This window comes from Zootoca vivipara, chromosome 2 (assembly GCF_963506605.1).
Source record: "Zootoca vivipara chromosome 2, rZooViv1.1, whole genome shotgun sequence".
NCBI lineage: Eukaryota > Metazoa > Chordata > Lepidosauria > Squamata > Lacertidae > Zootoca > Zootoca vivipara.
Genome location: NC_083277.1, coordinates 18,944,787 through 18,966,425, shown reverse-complemented (window position 1 = coordinate 18,966,425; position 21,639 = coordinate 18,944,787). Strand labels below are relative to the sequence as shown.

The window sequence follows — 21,639 nt, the reverse complement described above, 5'->3', positions numbered from 1 at the left end:
AAAGAAACAGCTGAGTCCAGGAACTGTCTAATGATTGGTAACTGGTAAGTTTTGCAGGTTGAAATTCTAGGATAGTTAGCAGGCAGGAGCTCATTCCAGAAACAATCCCTGGAGGTAACTTTGCAAGCCACAAAGCAACAGTTTAGCACACCTCTCTGTTTCATGAGGTCAGTGTGAGCAAGTGAAATGTTGAGGGCTAGTAACTTGCAGGCTTTTTTTTTTTGCTAAGTTACAGTAGACCCCAGACCAGGGTGGATTTGATTTAAATCAAATCACGATTTAAATCACTAATCAGTAAGACTTGATTTAAATCACTAGTAAGAAAGACTTGATTTAAACCATTTTTTCTACAGAAAGACTCATTCTTGTTGGTATAATCTTAACATTTACAACCAGATGAAGGTTTCATTTTTGGAATAATAAATTTTCAGAGTAGTTTTTACAGTGATATCAAAAATTACTGATTTGGTTATACTATTAGATACAATGACAGGTAATTATGAAATTATTTGGACAACTTTTCTGCTGGACTTTATTGGAAGGAGATAAATGATCATTTCCTTAATAAGAATTTAAAGAATTTATTTAACTAAAACAATAATATTATAGCATATTTCTCCATGTTTGTTAACTGATGTGGTTAAACAATATATTTTTTAAACAAACTAAGTACACATGAAAAACTTAAAACAAATCTTTATTTCCTGATGAATAGCCTTTGGACTATAATGTAACTTAAATAGGAAACTATCTTTAGAAAGATTTTTCCTTCAAAAGCATTTTATTTAAAAAATCCAATTTAAATAAAAATTTTGATTTACATTTTTTAAAAATCCAGTTTAAATTTAAAAAATCCAATTTTTATTTTTTATTTTTTAAAAATCATCGATTTTTATCCACCCTGCACCAGGCGGTGGCTGAATGCATCTGAATGCACAGAGAACACACTGACAGACAGGCAAACCACTTTCCCAACTATATAGCACAGGCATAGGCAAACTGCGGCCCTCCAGATGTTTGGGACTACAATTCCCATCATCCCTAGCTAACAGGACCAGTGGTCAGGGATTATGGGAATTGTAGTCCCAAATATCTGGAGGGCTGGAGTTTGCCTATGCCTGATATAGCAGATACATACATGGGATGTGCTTCAAGAGGCGCTGTTTCCCCCTCAATGAATGTGGATGCTGGATAGAATCACAGAATTGTGGAGTTGCAAGGGACCCTGAGGATGATCTGGTCCAGCCCCCTGCAACGCAAGAGTACCCAGCTGTCCCATATGGGGATCGAACCTGTGACCTTGGTGTCATCAGCACGACGCTCTAACCAACTGAGCTGCAAGGTTTCCCTGAAGCATCAACTGATTTTTTTTAAAAAATGAAATAAATAAAATAAATTAAGGGCAGCTATGCATGTCACACTGGTGTAAGAGCAACATATCGGGGAGGGGGAATCTGTGGCTATATAGAGTCCGTTCCCCCATCAGTCCCAGTCAGCATGGCCAATATATGCTTTAATGTACCTCTATTATCTTCTCATCCCAACAATAACAATTCTATAGGTTTCCAAGATGGGAGGAGGACAAGGATCAAAGCTGCCTCCAGAAGATCTGTATGGTAAATATCAGTTCTTTCACAGAATCACAGAACTGTAGAATTGGAAGGGTCCCGAGGGTCATCTAGTCCAACCCCCTGCAATGGCAGGAATCTCAGCTAAACCATCCGTGACAGATGACCATCCAACCTCTGCTTAGAAACCTCCAAAGAAGGAGGGCTTTCCAAGGGAGTTGAACAGATGTTACCATCAGAGAGTTATTCCTGATGTTTAGTCAGAATCTCCTTTGCTATGTTTATATGTGGCCATTGACCTGGATCCTGTATATCAAGAGTAGGGAACTTTGGGTCCTCCATATATTGTTGGACGGCAATTCCCAGCAGCCTCAGCAAGCATGACCAGTGGCTAACGATTAAGAGACTTGTGGTTCAGTAGCATTTAGAGGGCCAAAGATCCCGCACACTTGCTGTATATCTAAGTCAGCTTGCTCTCCTCTGGTGTGCCGCAGGACTCTGTCCCATCACCAGTGTTAGTGGTGTTTGGGACTACAATTCCCATCATCCCTAGCTAACAGGACCAGTGGTCAGGGATGATGGGAATTGTAGCCCCAAATATCTGGAGGTATCACCCATCACCTATCAGTCCAGTTTCCATCACTTGTTATGTTGCCATTATAGTTCTCAAAAAAGCCTACGGTTTATGTTCTGATGAATGGATATTGGAGGTGGGTGCAATGGCATTTGCTGCTGGGGTTAAAAACAAGAAATCTCTGTGTGGATGGAGCATCCCTAAAGAGGTAGCAACTATTGCAGGAGGACGTGAAAACCATGCCACTCCCCTTGCAAGTTCTGTCTACATGTATCCAGGAAATGGAATACAGTGGTACCTCGGAAGTTGAACGGAATCCGTTCTGGAATTCCATTCGACTTCCAAAACGTTCGGAAACAAAGGCATGGCTTCTGATTGGCTGCAGGAAGCCCTTGCAGCCAATCGGAAGTCACAGAAGTCACCTCAGACGTTCGGGTTCCAAAGAACACTCACTTCCGGGTTTGTGGTGTTCAGGAGCCAAAATGTTTGACTCGCAAGGCGTTTGGGATCCAAGGTGTGGTTGTACCCTTGTTAGATCAGATCAAAATCCTGTTTGCTCCAGCGCTATCTCACTGTTTCCTTCTCTCACTTCTTCCCTTTTTCTGCCGGACTTGTAGGACTTTCTCGACTGAATTTTCCACGTTTGTTCTTAGATTATCCATGGGCCGGATGCGATAAGAAATCAATGCCGATAGACTTGACAGAGTTTAAGGAGCTGGATGCCTATGCACAGAAGGTTTGCTGTCTCTTATTGTGATATATTCCCAGTGTGGAATAATAGTCCCGCAAAGAATCTGCTAGGATGCTCAGGTTTTTAATGTGCATTTGGAATTTGAGAGTACTTTCAAGTAGCCACTCCTGATAAAGGTAACCAGGACCGCTGACCATTAGGTCCAGTCGCAGACGACTCTGGGGTTGCGCCGCTCATCTCGCTTTACTGGCCGAGGGAGCCGGCGTACAGCTTCCGGGGTCATGTGGCCAGCATGACTAAGCCACTCCTGGTGAACCAGAGCAGTGCACAGAAACGCCGTTTACCTTCCCGCTGTAGCGGTACCTATTTATCTACTTGTACTTTGACGTGCTTTTGAACTGCTAGGTCAGGCGTCCCCAAACTGCGGCCCTCCAGATGTTTTGGCCTACAACTCCCATGATCCCTAGCTAAGAGGACCAGTGGTCAGGGATGATGGGAATTGTAGTCCAGAACATCTGGAGGGCCGAAGTTTGGGGATGCCTGTCCTAGGTTGAAAGGAGCTGGGACCGAGCAATGGGAGCTCACCCTGTCGCAGGGATTCGAACCGCCGACCTTCTGATTGGCAAGCCCTAGGCTCTGTGGTTTAACCCTACCAAATCTATCTCCCTTTTGTGAAACAGGTGAATGTCAAGGATACTGTGGAAAACCTGGTGAGCGTCTTGCTCCAAAAAGCCCACAGTGACCTGGAGAAAGTCCGAGCCATTTGGGTGTGGATTTGCCATCATATAGGTAGGTGGAGGTGCCACCTTTTGCATCCTGGCGTTCTTTTGCCTCTGACAATTGCGCACAAGTCCCCATCCCTTACCTAATTGTAGATAAAAGTCAGTGCTCTACAACACAAGCAGCAAAGCTGTGTGTTGGTAGTTAGGTAAAGGTAAAGGGACCCCTGACCATTAGGTCCAGTTGTGACCGACTCTGGGGTTGCGCGCTCATCTCGCATTATTGGCCGAGGGAGCCGGCGTATAGCTTCCAGGTCATGTGGCCAGCATGACAAAGCCGCTTCTGGCAAACCAGAGCAGCACATGGAAACGCCGTTTACCTTCCCGCTGTAGCGGTTCCTATTTATCTACTTGCATTTTGACGTGCTTTCAAACTGCTAGGTTGGCAGGAGCTGGGACCGAGCAACGGGAGCTCACCCCGTCACAGGGATTCGAACCGCCGACCTTCTGATCAGCAAGCCCTAGGCTCAGTGGTTTAACCACAGCGCCACCTGGGTCCCTTGTGTTGGTAGTTGCTGCTGCTTTTATTTGGATAATCTGCAGAGTCAGTTAGGCTTCTATACACCATGCCTTTAAAGCACATTCAAAGCACATTCTTTCCCCTCAAAGAATTATGGTCACTGTGGTTTGTTAAGGGTAGCTGGCAATTGTAACTCTGTGAGGGGTAAACTACAGTGCCCAGAATGCTTTGAGGGAAAGAACGTGCTTCAGATGTGCTTTAAAGGTATAGATGAAGATGCAATGAAATAGCTTTCCAATAACCCTCCACCTGGACTACGTTGCTTCAGCTGTTTTTTTAATACCTGTTATCCCTGCCACACCCACACCAAGTGTGACTGTTGCAGCCCCTTTTTCATTGTGCATTGCAAACTTTGGGGTGACATTTCACAAATGTCTTTATTTCTCCAGAATATGATGCGGAAGGCTGCCATGACAGAGAGAAGCTGTCTTTGAAGCCATCCGATGTCCTTCAGTCAGGAAAGACTATTTGCGCTGGATATGCTCTACTCTTTGCAAAGATGTGCAGGTAACACTTTCGGCCTCAGCCATCATGGCAAACAGGTGTTACTTGGCAGGGACGGTGGGAGATCTGGAGAGCCACAGGTTCCCCACCCCAGCACCAAACTATGAATGCTCCTGAAGCAAATTTTGATCTGTCACTTGATAGCTCAGTTGGTTAGAGCAGGGCCATCTTAAGCACATCGGGCGCCCGGGTGCCGTGGTGTGATGATCGCTACGGCGCCCCCCGCCCCGTTTCTCACCGCAGCGGCGGGCGGGCAGGCGCAGCCGCAAGGCACCCCCCTGATGGCCCGGCGCCCTGCGCCACCCGGGCTTGCCTTAGAGTTGGCCCTGGGTTAGAGCATGGTGCTGAAAACAGGTTGCAGGTTTGTTCGCTGCATGGTAGGGCTGCCATATGCTTGAAATTTCCCAGACATAGCCAGGATTCATCCATCGAAAATGGCGTCCAGGTGAATTTTTGGGAAGTGGTCTGGGGAAACCCGGTTGCATGGTAGCCCATTTCGGAAGTGTTGATTATTTGGAGATTTTCCCAAAAAAGCTGAACAACTTTGCCCCCTCCCCCAAAGCTCATCAACCCTACCATATGGGGCAGCTGCATATTCCTGGACTAGAAGAAAGCACCCCCCCCACACACACACAATCACTGGAAATCCTGCTTGGTCCCTCCCCACCAAACACTGTGTGTAAATTTTAAAACCCCTTTCGTGCTGCCTTAAAAGCATCAGCTCCGTTTCTCTCTCCCTCTTTTCAAAATATAAGCCGAGATCTTCGGTGCGCCTGATTCTGCTTGTAACATGAATTTATACACCAGCGCACACCAGTTGCACACCAGTGCAACATACAAACTATCGTGCCTTTATAGCAGGAGTGTGAGGACCTTGGGCCTTCTAGACGTTGCTTAGTCCCATCAGCCCTAGAAAGTTTGACTAATGGCAACGTCCGGAGAGCCAAATACCTGTGATATGCAAATGAACGAGAGAGGCTGCAGCCACAATTGGGGCTGTTAGCACTTAGAGCCGTGGCTTTTCTGCAAAGGAAAGTAGTGGTCCCGGGGCGGAACTTTAACATAATTCTGTTTTCTCCATAAAAATCCCCCCTCTCCACATCTCTGATGTGGAACAAAATGAAGGATGGCCATTCCAGTCCAAAAAATAAAAAAGCACTGAAATCAACCAGCCCCCTTGGCAACAATGGTATTCCTGAATACCGTTCTTTTCCCTTCAGTATTGCAGGGATACGGTGTGAGTATTTGGTCGGCAGATCAAAGAGGATGAAGAAGCACGCCTGGAATGCTGTTCACCTTGGTGGAAAGTGGCATCTTCTGGACTGCACGTGGGGAAGACGCAAGAACCTTGGCAGGTATAATAATAATAATAATAATAATAATAATAATAATAATAATAATAATAATAATAATAATAATAATAAATTATTTATACCCCGCCCATCTGGCTGGGTTCCCCCCCCCCCCACCGCCACTCTGGGCGGCTTCCAACAAACATTAAAATACATTAAAATATCACAGATTAAAAACTTCCCTAAACAGGGCTGCCTTTAGGTATTTTCTTTTTTATATATAATAATTTTTATTAATTTTCAAAAAATGACAACAACACACAAAACACATAGAAAATACAACAAAATAGAAAAATAGGAAAGAAACAAAAAGCAGGAAAACAAAAAACAAAAATATTCCTTTTTTCAAGTCCCATTGTCTATTAGGACCCCCTCGGGTTCCCTTCAACTGCGGTTCATTTAACAATTACATTTTAGCAATTTCTATACATTTCACTCACATTGTCAAAACTTATTTTACTCTTTCATTTAACATACTTCGTTCCTTCCACCGCTTCTTTCAATCCCAGTGTTTTTCAACTACTGTTCCGCGGCACACTAGTGTGCCGCGAGATGCTGCCTGGTGTGCCGTGGGAGAATTACTTTATATATAGTCAATATAGGCACAGAGTTAAATTTTTTAACATTTTCTACTGGTGGTGTGCCTCCTGATTTTTTTCATGAAACATGTGTGCCTTTGCCCAAAAAAGGTTGAAAAACACTGTATCCTAATTCTATTCTCAAAATGTAACTTTACCGTGTTTTTTCAAATATAATTTAAAGTCTTTCCATTCTTCTTCCGTCACCTCTTCTCCCCTGCCTTTAGGTATTTTCTAAATGTCAGGTAGTTGTTTATCTCTCTGACCTCTGATGGGAGGGCGTTCCACAGGGTGGGTGCCACTACCGAGAAGGGCCTCTGCCTGGTTCCCTGTAGCTTTGCTTCTCGCAGTGAGGGAAGGCCCTCGGTGCTGGATCTCAGTGGGTGAGAAGAGAAGTTGTAGGTGCTTGAAACCAGGAGCTGGTTTCCAAACCTTTCATAGCCCAGAGAGGTGGGGGAAAGTGTGAGCCTGAGACTCACTTTGGTTCATTCTCAGCAATGCCAAACTGTGGTTTCACTTGCCACCTGAACTGGGCCTGTAAGCATTCTAACGCTGCTCCTTGTCCTTTTGCAGATGCAACGACTTCTACTTCCTTACGCATCCTGCTCTGTTTGTTGAGGATCACTTCCCGGATAACCCCAAATGGCTGCTTCTCAAACAGAGGGTGACATGTGCAGCCGCTGCATTTCTTTTCAAAAGAAATACGCAAAATTAAGTAAATTGGAAATCCCCAGATAATTTTCCGATGCTCTTGAAGAAAAGCCCTGTGCTTTGCTGGATCATAGGTCAACGAATAGGTGAAAGAAGAAACACTCTGGGCTTTTGATAGGGACCTTTTTACTCTTTAAAATCAAGGTGTGTTTGTACTGTACAATTTGCTGCCCTCTTCGACTTGTAAATCTTGCTGTCTTATCATCCTTTCATTTTCATTTCATGCAATAAACCAATTTTTCTTTCTTCCTCCTGTGTATGAACTTATTGAGGCACAACAATAAGGATAAGCATGGATTCATAACAGACACATGTTTAACTCCAGTAAAAGGAGTGTGGTGGAGTCTCCTTCTTTGGAGGTCTTTAAGCAGAAGCTTGACAGGCATATGTCAAGAATGCTTTGATGGTGTTTCCTGCTTGGCAGGGGGTTGGACTGGATGGCCCTTGTGGTCTCTTCCAACTCTATGATTCTATGATCTGTGCTGGTTGAGAACCGTAATAATAAATTAACTACATTGGCTCCCAGTACGTTTCCGAGCACAATTCAAAGTGTTGGTGCTGACCTTTAAAGCCCTAAATGGCCTCGGCCTGTATACCTGAAGGAGCGTCTCCACCCCCATTTTCCAACCCGGACACTGAGGTCCAGCACCGAGGGCCTTCTGGGAGTTCCCTCACTGCGCGAAGTAAGGTTACAGGGAACCAGACCTTCTCAGGGCCTTCTCAGTAGTGGCACCCACCCTGTGGAACGCCCTCCAATCAGATGTCAAAGAAATAAACAACTATCTGACCTTTAGAAGACATCCGAAGGCAGCCCTGTTTAAGGAAGTTTTTAATGTTTGATGTTTTATTGTGTTTTTAATATTCTGTTGGGAGCCGCCCAGAGTGGCTGGGGAAACCCAGCCAGCTGGGCGGGGTATAAATAATAAATGATGATGATGATGATGATGATGATTAAGAAGTCAGCAGGGGAATATCCACCCCTCCTCACATTTTTTAAATGGCTTCTGTATTTGGGTAATATTCTTACCTTTGATATATCTATATCTATATCTATGGGGTATATACAATGGTACCTCGACTTACGAATTTAATGCGTTCCGAACGCACATTAGAATCCCATAGGAATGCATTGGGAGAAAAAATTCCTAAGTCAAAGCAACCCCATCTAAAAATTCGTAAGTCGAAAAAATCGCATCCAAGTTGGCAGACGGAGCTCTGTTCGTAAGTAGAAACATTCGTAAGTAGAGTTATTCGTAAGTCGAGGTTGTTGTTTAGTCGTTTAGTCATGTCCGACTCTTCGTGACCCCAAGGACCAGAGCACGCCAGGCACTCCTGTCTTGCACTGCCTCCTGCAGTTTGGTCAGACTCATGTTCGTAGCTTCGAGAACACTGTCCAACCATCTCGTCCTCTGTCGTCTCCTTCTCCTTGTGCCCTCAATCTTTCCCAACATCAGGGTCTTTTCCAGGGAGTCTTCTCTTCTCATGAGGTGGCCAAAGTATTGGAGCCTCAGCTTCACGATCTGTCCTTCCAGTGAGCGCTCAGGGCTGATTTCCTTCAGAATGGATAGGTTTGATCTTCTTGCAGTCCATGGGACTCTCAAGAGTCTCCTCCAGCACCAGAATTCAAAAGCATCAATTCTTCGGCGATCAGCCTTCTTTATGGTCCAGCTCTCACTTCCATACATCACTACTGGGAAAACCATAGCTTTAACTATACGGCCCCTTCATGGATCAATGCCTTGTCGTGGCGAAGGGGCTTGAATAACTCAGAGAAGCTATGAGCTATGCCATGCAGGGCCACCCAAGATGGACAGGTCATAGTGGAGAGTTTTGACTAAACGTGATCCACCTGGAGAAGGAACTGGCAAGCCACTCCAGTATCCCTGCCAAGAAAACTCCATGGACAAAGACAACAGGCATATAAAGTCGAGGTACCACTGTATATTGCTCTTTCTTACCTTCAAGAGCTTTTCCCCCAAAAGGAAATTGAGCAAGATAAAATTTTGCTTCTTTTAAGAGATCAAAGGTGCTTATATTTTCCCAAAGAAGGTTTATTTTTGTGTTAAAGACCCACATGACATTTTTTGAATTTTGCTTGAATGGCAAATTCACGTGGGGAGGCCTTAAGAACACGGTTGTTTTCAAAGGCACATTTCAGAAGTATTGGGTGCTTGTTTCCTGTGGCAAGGCAAGAAACCTAAGGTCACATTTTGTATCTTTAGCGCAGGGATGGGGAACGTCCGACCCCTGGGAAAATCTTGCCCCCCCTTCAACATTTGGCCTATGAGACTATTCTTGGCAAGCCATGGCCAACCCCCCCCCCCCACTACACCTGCTGTGATGCAGGTATGGGTGGGGCTTGACTGATAGCTGCTTTGTGCAGCTCCCAAAGCATCTGACAGCCTGCTGGTTGTTAGGGGCCTCTGAAGGAATGCAGAAAGCAGGGACCCATTGCTAAGCAGGATTGCTCCCCCTTCATATCAGCTGATCTAAACGGAGAACAAGCCTGGTGTGTACGGCTGACCCATGGCACTCCTGGCAGAGAACTCTCTGGTGTGCCAAAACTAAGCAAGATTTTGTCCCCACCCCACATTAGGAGAGGCGGAGATCCCTCTTGGTGCTAGCAGAGAGATTGGGCATGCCAGGCTCCCTGCAGGGAGATCTCAGGCACTCCTGAACTGAGCCCTAAAGAGGAAGGAGAAAGAAGTTTCTTCTGTTCCCCTTAAAGCTCAATCTTGCTGTGTTCTTAAAGAGAGAGGTGGAAACTCCCAAAGGCTTCTCCCCCACTCCTGTTATGCCTGATCTAATTGCAATTCTAAAAGGTCCTTATAGTCCTTTTCCCTCTTCCCTTTTAAGTCTTACGGAAGGCGGGTGGTGCTGAACTCACTCTTGGGCTTGCCAATCGGAAGTTTGGAGGTGAGCTCCCGTTGCTCTGTCCCAGCTCCTGCCAACCTAGCAGTTCGAAAGCATGCCAGTGCAAGTAGATAAATAGGTACAGCTGCGGCGGGCAGGTGAACGGCATTTATGTGCGCTCTGGTTTCCATCACGGTGTTCCGTTGCGCCAGAAGTGGTTTAGTCATGCTGGCCACATGACCTGGAAAGCTGTCTGTGGACAAACGCCCGCTCCTTGGCCTGAAAGCGAGATGAGCGCCGCAACCCCAGAGTTGCCTTTGACTGGAATTAACCGTCCAGAGGTCCTTTACCTTTACCTTTTACCTTATGGAAGTGAAAGGAATTTTGACCCACAGACAGATGTTGATAAGGATCTAGAACACAGAACCAAAAAGATGCCCCATCCCTGCTGTAATTAATTAAGCCTATAAGGTATCTAATTACTAAATATATCAGCTCATAATTATAATTAGTGTTATTGGTCGCCCTAAGCCATGGGTAGGCAAACTAAGGCCTGGGTCCGGATCCGGCCCAATCGCTTTCTAAATCTGGCCCACGGAGGGTCCGGGAATCGGTGTGTTTTTACATGAGTAGAATGTGTCCTTTGATTTAAAATGCATCTCTGGGTTATTTGTGGGGCATAGGAATTCGTTCATTTTTTTTGTTCAAAATATAGTCCGGCCCCCCACAAGGTCTGAAGGACAGTGGACTGGCCCCCTGCTGAAAAAGTTTGCTGAACCCTGGAAGCTCATCTGAGTTGGTTCATAACCTAACCTAACCTAACATATTGCCCAAACAAAATAAAAAAAAAAATCCTTCCAGTAGCACCTTAGAGATCAACTGAAGAAGTGTGCATGCACACGAAAACTAATACCTATGACAAATTTAGTTGGTCTCTAAGGTGCTACTCGAAGGATTTTTTTTATTTTGTTTTGACTGCGTCAGACCAACACGGCTACCTACCTGTAACTAACATATTGTGATTGCCTCCAATTTGGATGGTATTAATAGTTGTTGTTGTTTAGTCATTTAGTCGTGTCCGACTCTTCGTGACCCCATGGACCATAGCACGCCAGGCACTCCTGTCTTGCACTGCCTCCCGCAGTTTGGTCAAACTCATGTTCGTAGCTTCAAGAACACTGTCCAACCATCTCGTCCTCTGTCGTCCCCTTCTCCTAGTACTTTGGCCACCTCATGAGAAGAGAAGAATCCTTGGAAAAGACCCTGATGTTGGAAAAGATTGAGGGCACTAGGAGAAGGGGACGACAGAGGTATTAATAGAAGGTTAGGCAAATTCATGGAGAAGAGAGCTGTCCATGGCTACAAGCCAAGGAGGCAGCAATGCCTCTGAATACCAGCTGCTGGAAATCACAGGAGGGGAGAGGGCTCTTGTGCTCGGATCCTGCTTGCTGCTATCCCACGGGCCACTGTGAGAACAAGATGCTGTTCTTATGGAGGAGAGGAAATGAGCAACCGAGACACCTGCCGTATCTGTGGTCCCCCACGCAGGGAGCTTGGACACACTCCAGCTAAAAACATCTTATGATTTCCGTTTGTTTTCACTTCCCGGGTGCTATTCCTGCTATCCTCTACCCAATGCCAAGGTCTCAAGGAGGGGGGTTGGTGGTGGCAACCTCAGATCAAACCATGCTCTCCCCTCACCCTCACTTTGGCACTTTGCTCCTGGCTGGAAGCGCTTAATTGTTCGTCCTGCGGCAATACTTTTTCTCCAAAGCAGAAAAATAACCACCCGGACGTCTCCGCTCAGCATCTGCACCCCAAAAAGGTAACCAGGGCATTTTAATTTGCTTCCATTTCTTAGAAAGAGGGTTTGGGAAACTCAACAACCGACTGGGGTTGGGAACTGTCTAATTACTAGTAACTAGTAAAATTTGAAGACTGGGATTCTAGGCAGGAGCTGATTTCAGGCACAGACCGGGGGGGGGGGACAACCACCTTGTAACAACCCAGTGGAAAAGGGGTTGACGCTTACACAATTTTTTTTTAAAAAAGCAGACTTCTGACTGTAACTAAAACAAATCTCTTGTCTTATTAATGTACAAAACTTAATAGGATCATTAAATGATATTTGAGTGTACGGTGTAGAACTTACACTGATGTTATATAGTAAATGGAATTCGTGGGAATTAATACAAAATAAAATATCTGAAAGTAAGGCACCTTATACCGTACATGATTAAATTCATAGGCGATTTGGCATTTTTTCATGACGTTGACTAGCAAAACCATCATTTTCAAGACACAAGCCTAGTAAATCTGGAACTAATACCTGGTGATCTGATAAAATCGAGAGCCTTTACTTGGACTTCGTTATTTTAACTCACGCGCAACTCCTCATTCTACATGCCTGTTTTATCGTTGTGTTTTTCATCTTCTGAATTTCACCTGTTACAACTGTCCTCTCTGTTTGGGACTGAACTAGGGATCTTCTGCTCTGCCACTAAGCTACAAACCTTTCCCTAAAGGCAGAATTCAGTGCAGTGTCTGAGGCTCAGACGACAACACGATGCTCAGGCAATTGCCTTCCCCTCTGCAACATCCTTTTTTGTACCTAAAGTAGCCACAGGAAACCAGCAGTCCAAAGACCAGCACCAGGGTGAAGAAAAGTGAAGCTTTTCAACTCATTTCACAGTTATTCTACACTCACACCCGCACCCACATTTATTTCTGGGGTGTGTTGTTGTTTTTTGGCCTCATAGGGGCAATTATAGATGCACTTGTTATCTACTCCCCTACGGATTGAAGAGCATCAAGGGGGTCGTTTTGAGTAGGGAAACTGCCAGGAGAGAAAGGGTTAAGAAGGACCTCTCTCTAGACCTGCCCTAGAAAGTCCCTACTCCGCATCTGCTTGGGGTTTATAAGAAGGGGGGGAAACATAGGGGGGAAATGACATGGGAATGAACATGAGGTGTTTCTAGGGCCCCTCCTGCACAAATGAAGAAACCCCATTTTGCAGCTTCTGCTTGCAGGGTGTTTCCACTCCTAGGGATGGTGCCGTAAGATTTCAGGCCACCTTCCATTGCCATCTTGTGGCCAATAGGAAGAAAAATAGGTGTTTGGGTGCTGCTTTGTTTAAAAAGAAGTACAGTGGTACCTTGGTTCTCAAACGCCATGGTACTCAAACAACTTGGAACCCAAACACTGCAAACCCAGAAATAAGTGTTCTGGTTTGCGAACTTTTTTCAGAAGCCCAACGTGCTCCGTTTTGAGTGTTACACTTCCGTTTTAAGTTCCACACTTCCGTTTCGAGTGTTAGGCTGAGGTCTGTCTGTTTTTGCTATTTATTTTGTGTTTTGTTTTGGGGGCTCTTTTTGTTTTGTTTTTGTGACTGTGCGGAACCCAGTTCAGCTACTGATTGATTGATTGTGTGTGTGTGTGACCGCAGTACATTGTTTATTGCTTTCATTTTATGGATCAATGATCTCGTTAGATAGTAAAATTCATGTTAAATTGCCGTTTTAGGGGTTGTTTTTAAAAGTCTGGAATGGATTAATCCATTTTGCATTACTTTCTATGGGAAAGCGCGCCTTGGTTTTGGAACGGACTTCCGGAACGGATTAAGTTGGAGAACCAAGGTACCACTGTATTCATTCATTTTTGTAAATGGCTTTGATATTTACCTTTACAGTCAAGCGGTATATAAACTTCATAAACCCAATTAATAAAAATGGATATGCTCCAGGATGGGGGGGGGTGAAATATACTCGGAGTCGAGAGTGAATTTCATGCTCTTTATTCAGCTCGTAGTCATCAAGGAGAAGAAGAGAAGAATGCCCCTTTCCCAAAACCATCTGCTTATATACATTATTTACACAATGGGCGTTGCGTGATTGGCTACTTCAGGGCTACACCCAGTATACCTGAAGGAGTGTCTCCACCCCCATCGTTCTGCCCGGACACTGAGGTCCAGTGCCGAGGGCCTTCTGGCGGTTCCCTCGTTGCGAGAAGCCAAGTTGCAGGGAACCAGGCAGAGGGCCTTCTCGGTAGTGGCGCCCGCCCTGCGGAACACTCTCCCATCAGATGTCAAAGAGAACAACAGCTATCAGATTTTTAGAAGACATCTGAAGGCAGCCATGTTTAGAGAGGCGTTTAATCTTTAATCGATTATTTTATTCTTCTGTTGGAAGCTGCCCAGAGTGGCTGGGGAAACCCAGCCAGATGGGCGGGGTATAAATAAATTATTATTATTATTATTATTATTATTATTATTATTATTACTATTATTATTATTAATGCTTTAATGTGCATCTTGCCTCATCCCCAAAGTAGCAATTTTGTAGGCTTTCCAGGAGGAGGAGAAAGATCAATGGCGCTTAAGAAAAAATATCTGTACGGTAAATATAACTTCTTTGTTATGGCTATATATGGCTATATATTAGGTGTGGGGAACGTTCCGCCCTCCAGATGTTGTTAGACTACAAATGCCAACAGCCTCAGTGAGAATGACCAGTCGCGAGGAATGATGGGAGTTGTATATCATAGTAGTAGAGAAAGCAGTTTTCATGAGAGCCCTTCCACACCTCTTGAGATGTTCTGGGAACAAGGCTTGCATGGTGAAAATTAGATGCACCGTAGATTTACCAAGGCCGGCCCTAATGTTAGGCAGTGAGAGGGCCATCTCGGGCGGGTAGAGGGAAGAGAAAGCACATCCTTGCATACTATGCTGTTTGCCCTATGTCCAACTAGGTTAGCCTGCTCTCCTCAGGTATGGTAAAGGATTCTGTCCCATCACCACTGTGAAATGGGGTTTCTATATGTGGCATGTGGGCAGGTACATTTTGTCCATCACCTCAAGCAGCCCTGTTTGTGTCACTGTTACACTATCATGATTTAAAAAAAATCCTTCCAGTAGCACCTTAGAGACCAACTAAGTATGTCATTGATTGGTATGAGCTTTCGTGTGCATGCACACTTCTTCAGATACACTGAAACAGAAGTCACCAGACCCTTATATATAGTGAGAGGGTGGGGAGGGGCATTACTCAGAAGGGTGGTGGGAATGGGTGATTGGCTGATAGGAGTGGTAAACCTGTGGACGACTGACAACTGCAATTGGTCTTACAGGAAAAAAGCAAGAGCTAAAAATAGCTTTATCATGTATAATGAGATAAGAATCCAGTGTCTCCTATTCAGACCGGTCTCTCTGTGGGTTTACGTTTGGTTGTTGTTGTTTAGTCGTTTAGTCGTGTCTGACTCTTCGTGACCCCATGGACCATAGCACGCCAGGCACTCCTGTCTTCCACTGCCTCCCGCAGTTTGGTCAAACTCATGTTCGTAGCTTCGAGAACACTGTCCAACCATCTTGTCCTCTGTCGTCCCCTTCTCCTACGTTTGGTAATAAGTTGCAATTCAGCAACTTCTCTTTCCAGTCTATTTCTGAAATTCTTTTGTAATAGGACAGCTACTTTGAGATCTTGTATAGAATGTCCTGGGAGACTGAAGTGTTCTCCTGCTGGTTTCTCTGTCTTGTGATTCCTGATGTCAGATTTATGTCCATTTATCCTTTGACGTAGGGTTTGGCCTGTTTGTCCAATATAGAGAGCTAAAGGGCCCTGTTGGCATTTGATGGCATACACAATGTTTGAAGATGAGCAATTAAATAGTCCTGAGATGGTATGTTTCTAAGGTGTCTCTAAGGTGCTACTGGAAGGATTTTTTATATTTTGTTTCGACTACGTCAGACCAACACAGCTTCCTACCAGTAACTAGAGGTTTGGTTGTGAGGTGCAAACCACACCACTCCCTTTGGTAGATTTGCCTACTCTAAAACCGCCCTATGAGAACAGATCAAAACCAACGTCTTCCATGTGTCTTCCTAGATTATCCTTGGGATGAATCCAATGAGAAATCGATAGAAATAGACTTGACGCAGTTCGAGGAACTCGATGCCTATGCAAGGAAGGTATGCTGTCTCTTACTGTGATGTATTTACAAGTGGAGTAATAGTTCTGCAAAGAATCTGCTAGGATGCCAATTAGGTTTTTTTTTTAATTGTGACGGTTCCCTCACTGCAAGAAGCGAAGTTACAGGGAACCAGGCGGAGGGCCTTCTCGGTGGTGGCGCCCGCCCTGTGGAATGCCCTCCCATAAGATGTCAAGGAAATAAGCAACCACCTGACTTTTAGAAGACACTTGGAGGCTGTCACGGTCCAGTCGGCGGGCGGTTGTAGCCCTGACTGAGGACGTCAGGACCAGAGGCAAGATGGTGATGTAGAAGCAGGAACAGGTGCAGGGCTGAGGGTCCAGCAGCAGGCAGTCGCAGGGTAGAGGCGAAGGTCTGGGAGTCAAGGAGCAAGGCGTCGGCAAGGCAAAGGTCCAAGGGTTGAGGATCAAGGCGTCGGCAAGGCAGAGGTCCAAGGGTCGAGGATCAAGTTGTCAGCAAGGCGAGGGTCCACGGAGCAAGGTGTCAGCAAGGCGAGGGTCCACGGAGCAAGGCGTTGGCGAGGCAGGGGTCCAAGGAACAAGGCGCCGGCAAGGGTCCAAGGGTCGAGGATCAAGGTGTCAGCAAGGCAAGAGTCCAAGGAGCAAGGAGCAAGAGGCCAGAGGTAACCAGGCAGGGATAGCATTGCTGTGGCAAAGAGCTGAAAGGAAATGCTGAGCTTTTATCCCTCCCAGCTCCTGCCACCAGGTGCAGTGAGGTATCAAGTGGCCTCACCTGAGCGACCACTCCTTGCCTCTCCAGCACAAGCTGAGGTCTTCACCTGAGTGGCCACTCCTTGCTTCTCCAGCACAAGCTGAGGCAGACCCCAGTCCTGCAAAGCACTACAGGCCCCAGAGCCTGACTCCTGCCCATTCTCCTGACAGAGGCAGGCCTGTTTAGGGAAGTTTTTAATGTTGGATGTTTTATCGTGTTTTTAATATTTTGTTGGGAGCCACCCAGAATGGCTGGGGAAACACGGATGGGAGGGGTATAAATAAATGATGATGATGATGATAATGTATCCAGGAGTACCTCTAACTATGTCCTAACTCAGGCACATCCAACAGGTAGATCGTGATCTACCGGTAGATCACTGGACGTCTGTGGTAGATCACTGGTAGATCACTGGCTCTCCCCAAAGAAGCTCAACAACTTTGACTCCCCTGAAAAAAGCTCAACATTTTTCATTTTTGCCCTGCACCCCAAAGAAACGGGCCTTCCTCCTTCCTAAAAAAAGGCTCAACAATTTTGACCTGAACCCCCCAAAAGGGGGTAGATCACCGCCAGTTTTTAACTCTGTGAGTAGATCGGAGTCTCTTGGGAGTTGGCCACCCCTGCGGTATTCAGGGGTGCAACCCCATCCAGAATAGGAAACCTGTCAATTTCTGGAATATGTGAACAACCCACCAAGATACTCCATCGCCCCAATAAACTCAGTTTATTGTCCCCCAGCCAGTCCACCACTGCATCCCGACACTGACCCACACTAAATGCTACCATACCAAATCTCTTTCCCTTTTGTGAAACAGGTAAATGTCAAGGATAGCGTGGAAAACCTGGTGAGTGTCTTGCTCCAAAAAGCCCACAGTGACCTGGAGAAAGTCAGAGCCATTTGGATGTGGATTTGCCATCATATAGGTGATTTGTTACACAATAAACTTTTGTTATTTCATTAAGGAGAAATAAGTACGTTCATTGACTTGATTGAACCCTCGGATCTTCTGAACATTTGTAACTCTTGCAGACCCTTGTTCACTATGCGTTTCATGCTTTGGGGTGATGTTTCACAAATGTGTTTATTTCTCCAGAATATGATATGGAAGCCTTCTATGACGGAGCCAAGAGGGCTTCAGAGGCAGCAGATGTCCTACAGTCAGGAAAAGGAATTTGTACAGGATATTGTGGCCTCTTCAAAGAAATGTGCAGGTGACTCCTTTCACTCCTGGGAGTGACGCGGTGGCTTGGGTGCTCGCAGGCTCTGCGCTGCCCCAAACAGTCTGCCCGCTGCCTCCCTCACAGCTGTAGGGTGGCTGAGTTGGAGGAGGCAGGGCAGACTCCTCGGAGGCCCTGTGGAGTGTCCTGCCCCGGCTGGCCCCGCCCCATGGGTGGCTGGCCCCGCCCCATGGGTGGCTGGCCCCGCTCCTTGGACACAGGGAATGCACACCGCCCCAGGCGCCCGATCGGCTTTGCTCTGCCGCTGCCCAGGCGACACTCAAAATAATTCTATTTTCTCCATCAAAATCCCACAATTGTTGTTGTTGTTTAGTCGTTTAGTCGTGTCCGACTCTTCATGACCCCATGGACCACAGCACGCCAGGCACTCCTGTCTTGCACTGCCTCCCACAGTTTGGTCAAACTCATGTTCAATGCACATCCCTAATGAGGCAGACCGGAGAAGACAGAACAAGTGCGAAAGGCAATGAGCTGGCAAGGCTTCTTGTTTGCTGCTTCTGAAAGCAGCAAGGTGAAGGAGGACCTTGTTCAGAAAGAAAATCAGTGAAAGCAGCCACAGTCCCTTGATGACAATGCTGTTCCTGAATACCTTTCTTTCTTTCTCAGTCTTGCAGGGATACAGTGCAAGACGTTGTCGGGCTACTGCATAGGGTATGGATACAAAGCAGAAGAGGTCATTGCGGAAAATAACAGCCATGTCTGGAGCACTGTGCATCTCGATGGAAGGTGGCACCTTTTGGACAGTACGTGGGGAAGCGGCTCTGTGGATGACAAGGGCAACTTCACTTTCAGGTATGTTGTTAGGCAGAAAGCCCAGCGATAGTGTGGGACACAACAAAGGCATAGCTTGATTCTGTTGCGTCTAGAGAACTCCCCCCCCCCTTGGACCACATCTCAGAGTTGGTGATTTGACAGCCACAGGGCTGACTATTATATTCTGGTGTGGCTAGAATTAAGCCATTGGCATGGCGTGTCATGGTGGGAGGGAGATTATGTAAACTCCTCCAACCATCCATTTATCCTCTTGAGTGGTTCTGGAGTGTTACGTTTACCTTGGGGATCCTGGAAGCTGGGTTGTTGTTTGTCAACCTAGTGCTGTGTTGGACTACAACTCCCACTGTCCCTAGCTGGGTCTGATGGGATTTAGAGTTTGGCAACATCTAGAGCGAATCAGATCAAGGAAGGGTCATACAGACCTTTAACTAACGTTAGCCATGGTTTGTTTAAACAAGCTAGATCAGGCATAGGCAACATTGGCTTTCCAGATGTTTTGGAACTACACCTCCCACGATCCCTGACCACTGGCCCTGTTAGCTAGGGATCATGGGAGTTGTAGTCCCAAAACATCTGGAGAGCCAAGGTTGCCTATGCCTGAGCTAGATAGATCAGCTATTGTTTGAAGATGGCTTGTCAAACCATAGTTAACATAAAGCAATGTTTGTCAGATTTGGGTAAGACAACAAACTTTGGTTAATCTAAACTAGGAGGTCATTTCCAAACTCTTTGCAGGTGGGCAGGGATGGAGGGGGGGCGGGAAGAGTGTGAGCCTGTGGCCCGCTATGGCTCATTCTCAACATGCTAAATCAGGCATCCCCAAACTGCGGCCCTCCAGATGTTTTGGCCTACAACTCCCATGATCCCTAGCTAAGAGGACCAGTGGTCAGGCACGATGGGAATTGTAGTCCAAAACATCTGGAGAGCCGAAGTTTGGGGATGCCTGTGCTAAATTATAGTTCTACTTGAAATCTGAATTGGGCATGTAAATATTCCATACTCATTCTTTGACAGCTTTGCCTGCTTCACCCCGGTTCTGATTTCAGAAATGTTATGAAAGACTGCATGACCCCCACGGTCTTCTTTTGCAGATACAATGAGTTTTACTTCTTTACCCACCCTGCTCTGTTTATTGAGGATCACTTCCCAGATGACCCCAGATGGCAGCTTCTGAAACAGACATTAAGGCTGAAGGGGGACGGATGTGATGGCTAAAATATGCCTGAGTTTCATTCAGTAGGACTGACTGCCTGGAACATCCACAGAAACATCACCTGCTGAAACATGTAAAATTGACTAGATAGACTGGGTCTATCCAGAACACAGTTGCATTGGCAATCAGTCTCACGTTTTTCAAAAGGGAAGGACTGCGTCACACAAGCCAATACCCTAACAAAACAGGAGCACTGGGGGAAATCTGTGTATTTGGCAAGTTAATGTTTTTAGAGACAATTGCACTTATGACACACACACACACACACACACACACACACAAAATTTAAATAATTCTATATATATATAGGGGTCCTTAAATAAAAGGACACATTCTACTCATGTAAAAACATGCTGATTCCCAGACCGTCCGCAGGCCGGATTTAGAAGGCGATTGGGCCGCATCCGGCCCCCGGGCCTTAGTTTGGGGTCTCCTGGCCTAGAGCTTGCTGATCAGAAGGTCGGCAGTTCGAATCCCCACGACGGGGTGAGCACCCGTTGCTCGGTCCCAGCTCCTGCCAACCTAGCAGTTCGAAAGCACATTAAAGTGCGAGTAGATAAATAGGGACCGCTCCGGCGGGAAGGTAAACGGTGTTTCCATGCGCTGCTCTGGTTCGCCAGAAGCGGCTTTGTCATGCTGGCCACATGACCCGGAAGCTGTCTGCGGACAAATGCTGGCTCCCTCAGCCTATAGAGCGAGGTGAGCACCGCAACCCCAGAGTCGGTCACGACTGGACCTAATGGTCAGGGGTCCCTTTACCTTTATACACACACACACACACACCCCGATATATAGAAACCTTGATGTCAAACCAAAGTGACCTTAGCAGCCGCTTGCCAACCAGAACAGAATAATTACATTAGTGTACTGTTTGTATGTTGCTTAGAGAGGGCTAAGAAGCAATCAAGATTGCTTTCGGCAATTCACATTCACTGCTAATGTGGACTTTTGCTACTTTAATATGTGGAAACTTTGAGCCTGTGCTGGTGGTGGATGTCCCCATATATGTGAAGAGGACAGTATTGAGGACAAACTTTGTTTTGGGATGACGTTCTAAGATCCCGTGTGATAGAACTTTATTTCCACCTCCTTCCTCCTGCCTTGCCCCACCCTCTGGCCCTAGGCGTCCTCATAAGGGAGCTGGTTCTGGAGGGAGAAATGTGAGGGGAGAGACTTTGTCCAGCAAGGCCTCCTTCCAACTGCCTCGCTCCACCTTCTAGTCCCTTGCTTCTCAATTTGTATTGTATTATGTACTGTGGCGTGCCGTTGTTTTATTGATTATAGTTTAGAAATTATTTATTGTAACTGTTGAGTGGATTTCTGCTTAACCTTTATATGTTGATATTATTTTATACTATTCTAATGATGGTTAAAGGTTACTTTTTGATGCGGGTTGCTTATTTTAAAGTTTTGTTTTATTATCACATTTTTGTATTGCATTAGATTGTTATAAGATGTACATTTTCTGTTTCTTCAGCTTGTAAACCGCCTTGAGTATTGTAAGTTAGAAAGACATACAAATTTAAAATGATGATGATGACGATGATTTTTCGTTCCATGTGTCATATTAAGGCCCATTTTTGGAGAAGG

The 21,639-nt window shown here is 45.8% G+C and overlaps 2 protein-coding genes across 2 annotated transcripts; both read left to right on the top strand.

Moving 5' to 3' along the window:
• Positions 1 to 486: 486 nt before the first annotated feature.
• Positions 487 to 7,363, top strand: LOC118080075 (kyphoscoliosis peptidase-like). Its single transcript, XM_060271020.1, has 7 exons — positions 487 to 493; positions 2,796 to 2,878; positions 3,514 to 3,622; positions 4,522 to 4,639; positions 5,857 to 5,991; positions 7,140 to 7,230; positions 7,352 to 7,363. The coding sequence occupies exons 1-7, from the start codon at positions 487 to 489 to the stop codon at positions 7,361 to 7,363; spliced, it is 555 nt and encodes a 184-aa protein (XP_060127003.1).
• Positions 7,364 to 14,951: 7,588 nt separating this feature from the next.
• Positions 14,952 to 20,051, top strand: LOC118077425 (kyphoscoliosis peptidase-like). The gene is made up of 6 exons (XM_060271019.1): positions 14,952 to 14,961; positions 16,010 to 16,092; positions 17,639 to 17,747; positions 17,918 to 18,035; positions 18,669 to 18,854; positions 19,928 to 20,051. Exons 1-6 carry the CDS (start codon positions 14,952 to 14,954, stop codon positions 20,049 to 20,051), a joined length of 630 nt encoding a protein of 209 aa, XP_060127002.1.
• The last annotated feature ends 1,588 nt before the right edge of the window (positions 20,052 to 21,639 follow it).

What these genes read in the sequence shown, in the direction of transcription:
- LOC118080075 (XM_060271020.1), top strand. An exon ending in TGGATGCCTATGCACAGAAG is followed by an intron (nt 2,879 to 3,513) that starts GTTTGCTGTCTC and finishes TTTGTGAAACAG; the next exon opens with GTGAATGTCAAGGATACTGT. An exon ending in AGACGCAAGAACCTTGGCAG is followed by an intron (nt 5,992 to 7,139) that starts GTATAATAATAA and finishes GTCCTTTTGCAG; the next exon opens with ATGCAACGACTTCTACTTCC.
- LOC118077425 (XM_060271019.1), top strand. An exon ending in CTCTTCAAAGAAATGTGCAG is followed by an intron (nt 18,036 to 18,668) that starts GTGACTCCTTTC and finishes TTTCTTTCTCAG; the next exon opens with TCTTGCAGGGATACAGTGCA. An exon ending in AAGGGCAACTTCACTTTCAG is followed by an intron (nt 18,855 to 19,927) that starts GTATGTTGTTAG and finishes CTTCTTTTGCAG; the next exon opens with ATACAATGAGTTTTACTTCT.